The 6,000-nt window shown below is 48.5% G+C and overlaps 1 protein-coding gene across 4 annotated transcripts in view; it reads left to right on the top strand.

Moving 5' to 3' along the window:
- Positions 1-6,000, top strand: part of DYNC2I1 (dynein 2 intermediate chain 1) — a 57,196-nt gene that overhangs the window by 4,503 nt on the left and 46,693 nt on the right. For all 4 annotated transcript variants that reach the window (XM_044919989.1, XM_021692870.1, XM_044919990.1 and 1 more), the window contains exons 2-3: positions 4,038-4,091; positions 5,273-5,690. In XM_044919989.1, coding sequence (XP_044775924.1) covers positions 4,038-4,091; positions 5,273-5,690 — 472 coding nt within the window. The remainder of the gene's footprint in view (positions 1-4,037; positions 4,092-5,272; positions 5,691-6,000) is intronic.

Genomic DNA, 6,000 nt, shown 5'->3' on the forward strand with positions numbered 1-6,000 from the left:
ATTTACAGTTTTGCATCCTTCCTCTGTCCCTCTGAGATGTCTGTGTGTCTCTACAACCCAGGAGTGTTTCTCTCTAGGACCTGAAAGCCATCCTGCAACTGGAATCCCCAGGAAGGATGAGGCCTCTGCCTCTAGGTGTCTATGGGAAGGTAGACAGACTTCCATAGCTGCCAGCCTGCAGACACTCATGTGTCTGGCCTGGCTGCATTTATGCTGACCACCCCCGTGTGATTTCTCTCCCCCAGCTGCTCCGTTTAATGTGCCCAGCCACCCCTGCGCAGATGGGAGTGGAGCTCGGCTATCCCCGGCTGTTGGCAGTTTGCCTTGGACCCTCTCCCCACACTGCTAATATGCAGCCAGCTCCAGAAAGGACTCAGTCTGCAGTCAGCCTCCCCCTTGCGAGTCAGACTCAGTGCCATCTGAGCTTAGGTGTCCTGTGCCTGGTGCAGCATTTGCACATTAGGGCTCTTGTTTGCAGATGCACGCGTCCACAACGTAGAGTCTGTCGTCTGGAACGTTAGAAATGACCTGCACATTCTCAGCCAGGCAGTGTGCCTGTTGGTGTGCTAACAAGCAGGGATTAGAGGGATAGCTGTGGAACAATCAGTAATCCAGTTTACTTGATTACTTGAGCAGCCAATAATTTGTTTCCAAGTGATTGAATTTATAATATAAAACATTTTCTAGCATTAAGGGGTAATTCTGAAAAAGACAGCCAAAGGTAAATTATGTCTCAATCCTAAAGCTGTGTGTGAGCCAGCCTCCCCTCTTTGCGTCTTTTGGCAAATGCACTAGTTAGTCTGTTGTTCTGTGGGCTTGGGAGGCCACCTTCTGTGGCCTCCAGTGTCCCTGCTCCTTCCAGCCTGTAATTCTGGGCATTCTTGCCATGAGGGACACCACCCCTGCATGCTCTGAACTAGATCCCCTGGGTTGGACCAGTGGTGCTGTGGACACAGACCATGTGACTGCCATGGCATGAAAGTCTGGGTTGGGTTTGGGGCAGTGGGACTGGACAGGAAGAATGGATTTCTTTCATTTTAGGAAACGTGTTACAAGAAGTAGTAGGACTTGATGATGGGTTGCATCTGATGTGAGACTGGAATGTCGGTGCCCTGTCCACCAGGCCACTCTTGGCATGCAGCCAGCCACAGCGACTGGCAACCAGGATGCTGAGGGCAAGGGTGCATAGCCCCCAGGTGTCAGGAGCTGTGGCAGCTGTTGTCAAACAATTTGTGGAGAACAAAACAACTTAGCACTTTTAGCCCTTTATTAACACGCAGCTAATGGGTTCAGCTCGGCAAGCGAGTGAGTGCTCAGCCGAGATGGTGCTGGGTGTTGAAGGCGTCGGGTGGCTGCTCAGTGCTGCCAATCCAGGACACCCTGGAAGCTCCTGGGTTGGGTGGTGTTTGGAGGCAGGCATGATGTTCTGGGATCTATGTGCTTTGGGGAAACTGCTTTTTGGGACTAGGGAAGTGGGGCTACAGGGATGACTGGGGATAACAGGCCCGGAGCATGACCCCAAGAATGAGTCTGGCTTTCCTGCCTCTGAGTCTGGCTCAAGAATAAACAGTACAGGGGCGCCTGGGTGGCTCAGTTGGTTAAGCGACTGCCTTCGGCTCAGGTCATGATCCTGGAGTCCCTGGATCAAGTCCCGCATCGGGCTCCCTGCTCGGCGGGGAGCCTGCTTCTGCCTCTGACCCTCCCCCCTCTCATGTGCTCTCTCTCTCTCATTCTCTCTGTCTCAAATAAATAAATAAAATCTTAAAAAAAAAAAAAAAAGAATAAACAGTACATAGTGTAATGAGGGAAAGGGACACTGGCCCAGGGGAGCTATTCTGTAGCTTCCGCCTCCCGAAGGGATGGTGGGTGAGGTGTCCGTGCTCCCACAGCTCCTCCTGGGGTGTCAGCATGAGCTGGAAGAGAAGCGCAGAGAATTCCTTTGAAGTCCTGCTGTTCTCTGGGGGCAGATGGCCAGCACCATGAAGGCTGGCTAAGACTCTCCCCGCACAGCGCTCCAGAGAGCCTCGTGGTGAATGGGCATCATTGAGCCGGCTCACCAGGTGGCTCATGCGAGATGCTGGTCGGCTACGCTGGGGCTCTTTCTGGAGTTGCTCATTTTACATGCAGTGGACACGCAGCCCGGGGTCACCTGGTGTGGATATTGACCTCCATGGAGTTGAACTCTCAGGTTTGCCTGTGTGTGGACTGAGTAATCCTGTAGCTTGAAGGGTTTGCTGTGTAGGCAGATCCCCTCTTTTGTTTTGTTTTCAGGGTGGGGTTTATTCTCCTTGTAGGGGAAAGCGCGGCCTTTCTATTCTGTACTCTGTACCAGAGTTTAACTGGTGTCTCTGTTCCACAGGGCAGGGGCTGAGATGCTGGTGAATTTGGTCTTTAAGAGACCTTGGCTGAGTGGAGAGTAAAAAAGACAAAAGCCTCCTGGTGTGAAGCACTCTGTCCACAGAGTTCCTAAAAATGTGTGTGACATGTGGGGGCTGGGATAGGGCATGAGGGAACTGTGTGTTATTTTATAACATAAACCATTAATTTTTTAAATGACCTAATACATTTAAAAGAGAAAAAAAGAAAGAAAAATATTTAGGGGGTGAGCAAGGCCGTTTGCCTGATTTTCAAGGGCCCAAAGCTGGGTTGGTGAAAAGGGCAGAAGGAAGATCTTGTGGTCTACCAGAGAGCTGTTGCCTGCAGGGTTTTTACCTGTCAGCATAAGTCATGTAATTACATCCAGGAGGAGGTCCAGTCCATGGGCCCTGGCTGGTGCCCTTCCACTCTGTAGAGGTCTCTAGCTCTTGTCCACATGAGCTCTCTGTTGAGTTTGGACCATTTGTTTGGAAAAGGTCCTATGTTAAACCTCTACACAGAGCAGTGAACTTGAGACAAAAAATTTTAATGTTCAGAAACTATAAGTTATAACTATGCTAATTGCTACTGATCATCTTACACCATATCTTGCTGAGGACCCATTTTGTTAAATCAACCAATTTATCAAAAAATACGTTTTCTCATTATAGTAGGTCACAGTACATTTTGTGGTTATAGTATATATTGGCTAGATTCTTATAATTGATTGCTTTTTATTTATTTCTAGTTAGTATTTATGAACTATTGTGAACTGTTTTTCTGTTTCCTTAACTTTTTTTTTTTTAAAGATTTTATTTATTTATTTGACAGAGACACAGCGAGAGAAGGAACACAAGCAGGGGGAGTGGGAGAGGGAGAAGCAGGCTTCCCACTGAGCAGGGAGCCCTATGCGGGGCTCGATCCCAGGACCCTGGGACCCCGACCCGAGCTGAAGGTAGACACTTAACGACTGAGCCACCCAGGTGCCCCTCTGTTTCCTTAACTTTCACATTACCAGGAAGATTTTTGGTGGCTTATCCATGAATAAGTTTTTGTTTTTCATTTGTACTACATTTGCTTTAAATCTGAAACTTACAAAAATCTTACTTTTTTTGTACCCTTTGTTTCTCAAAGGGAAAGTGAAATAATCTGGATAAATCTACCATGTTGCCTATAGGAAACATCCTTGGTTGATTTGCTTAGTGAGTTTCTTCATTATCTAAATCTGTCTTGTATGTGGCAGGTGAATTGTGTATGCGCTTATGGAGGAGTCATGTTGCTCAGTACCTGGGGGCGAGGGGGGCGGGGCGCAGCCTGCCAGGTGGGGACACTCCAGGGGCATCTGCTCCGTTGGCAGCCAGAAACACTGTTGGGCAGTGGGACTGGGCACTGACAGGCATTGGGTGACGTGGAAGGTGGAGAGTGGGGAGTGTGTTTTACCTACACTTATGAAGTAGCCAGAGGAACACATTCTATAATTGTTTATAGGTAATCTTAGACTAGGGAATAGTTTTTTAAAATTTGCATTACTATTACCTTTTTTTCTAGTAGGTAGTAATTCCTTGCATGTCAAGGACTAATTGCCATTGACTTAAATGGCCTAATGAAAAAGCAGCTCACTAGAGTGTACAAAATTAGTTTTTTAAACTTTAAAAATTCTAACTTTATACTTTTCTTTTTAGAGAAGAACAAAAGATGATACTTGGAAAGCAGATGACCTCAGAAAACATCTTTTGGTACTGTATCTTAAAGATTTGAGTTGGAGTCCTTTTGGAGCTTGGATGGTTTCTTGGACAGTTTTACCTGCTTCTCAGCTTTGCTTGTGTGTGGCTCATTTCAGAAGTGTTTTTGACTCAGAGATAAAGCCGTATGGTTAATAGGTCTGGAACTGTGGTTGGACAGGGTTGCCCTGCTCAGCCCAGCATCCCAGCAGCTCCATCAGGTTTCTGTTACGGGTCAGGGCTTGGGCCATATGTGTTGGTGTGTGCGTGTATGTGTGTGGTGTGCATTGAGTGTGTGTGTGTGGTGGGTGCACATGTGTGTGGTTTATCTGTGTGGTAAGTTTGCATGTGTGTGTTGATGTGTGTCTGTGTGCATGTATGTGTGTGCATGTGTCTGTGTGTGTGGTGTATGTGGAGGGAACTTTGGGCTGAGAAAATGAGCAAAAGGAAAATCGTCCTTTGGATTGGAGTCGGGAGGCCAGAAGGGGTGGCGCCCAGGCTCTACCAGTCCACTGTCCGCTGCAGACCCAACAGGGAGAGATGCATCTCCCTGTGGATACTCGTTTACTGTCCCATCGGGAGAAAGGAAGGTTTCCTCCTGCCCTGGCAACAGCTCAGCCAACGAGAAGCCACTACACTTCCCAGCTCCAAGTTTACACCAGTGGACTTTTAGCTTAATGCAGCCCCTCCCAATGCCCCCTCTCCTCTGTAAAAGAGCCTCCTCTCCTTTGTTCCGCAGAATCACCTATGGTTTTGCCATAGCTTAATTGTCCCAGATTGCAATTCTCTGCCATTCCCGAATAAACCCATTTTTGCTGGTAAAGTAACTGGAGTTAACAGGTGTTGAGATCAAGACCTCCTGAGAATTTTATAGGGGAGAGGGGCCGGTCAGTCCTTGTTCTTTGAGTTGGACCCAGGCTGTTGGTGTCTCAGAGACTTTAAGATACAGCTTCAATATCCCTTTCTTTTTCTTTCTATTCCATGTAGTATTTCAGATTTGACTTGCCAGCAGACGAGAAAGTCTCTAATAAATGGGTGCCCATTGCCAGTCATAGAAATGCTCAGTCTGATTTCGCATTCAGAGACTCTGCTTCCAGGCCCATCTTGCTGGGATGGAAAGCAGTTGAAGCTAGTGTTAAGACCCCTCATTGTGTATGACTCAGATTCCAAATTCTGCTTTTTTTCTCTTGGTTTAGGCTGCACAATCAGGTAGTCCCAAGGAAGATAAGAAACACAGAGAAAAGAAGCTGCATAAGGAGTCAGAAATGGACCTCCCTGAATACAAAGAGCCCAAGCACAGGGACCCAGACCGAGACACCAAGTACAGAGAGAGGCCTGGCGAGAGAGATGGCCACACCTCCAGGGAGAACCCTCATGGGGACAGAGAAAGAGAAAAGCAAAGGGAAAGGAAAAAGGCCTCCAGAGACCGGGACAGAGAAAGGCATAAAGAGAAATACCGAGAACAGGACACAGAGAAGTCTCACAGTAAAGAAAAAGACAGGGACAAGGACAGAGACCGCAGAGCTAAGAGGGAGGAGCTCAGGCAGATGGCTGCCCACCATAACCTGCTGGGCCGGCAGCTCCTGGACAGAGCAGAATGCAAGATGCGAGCAGGTGCGTGTTTCCACTGTGGAACCTTTGCACCTGGTGCAGCCCCATATTCCTCTGAGGCACTGCGGGGCTGGTGGCTGCATGTGTCCCCGTGGAACCTTTACACCTGGTGCAGCTCCATATTCCTCTGATGCACTGCGTGGCTGGTGGCTGCATGTGTCCCCATGGAACCTTTGCACCTGGTGCAGCTCTGTATTCCTCTGAGGCACTGCATGGCTGGTGGCTGCATGTGTCCCCGTGGAACCTTTGCACCTGGTGCAGCTCCGTATTCCCCTGAGGCACTGCGTGGCTGGTGGCTGCATGTGTCCCTGTG

The sequence above is a fragment of the Neomonachus schauinslandi genome, chromosome 12 (genome assembly GCF_002201575.2).
Source record: "Neomonachus schauinslandi chromosome 12, ASM220157v2, whole genome shotgun sequence".
In the NCBI taxonomy this organism is placed as follows: domain Eukaryota; kingdom Metazoa; phylum Chordata; class Mammalia; order Carnivora; family Phocidae; genus Neomonachus; species Neomonachus schauinslandi.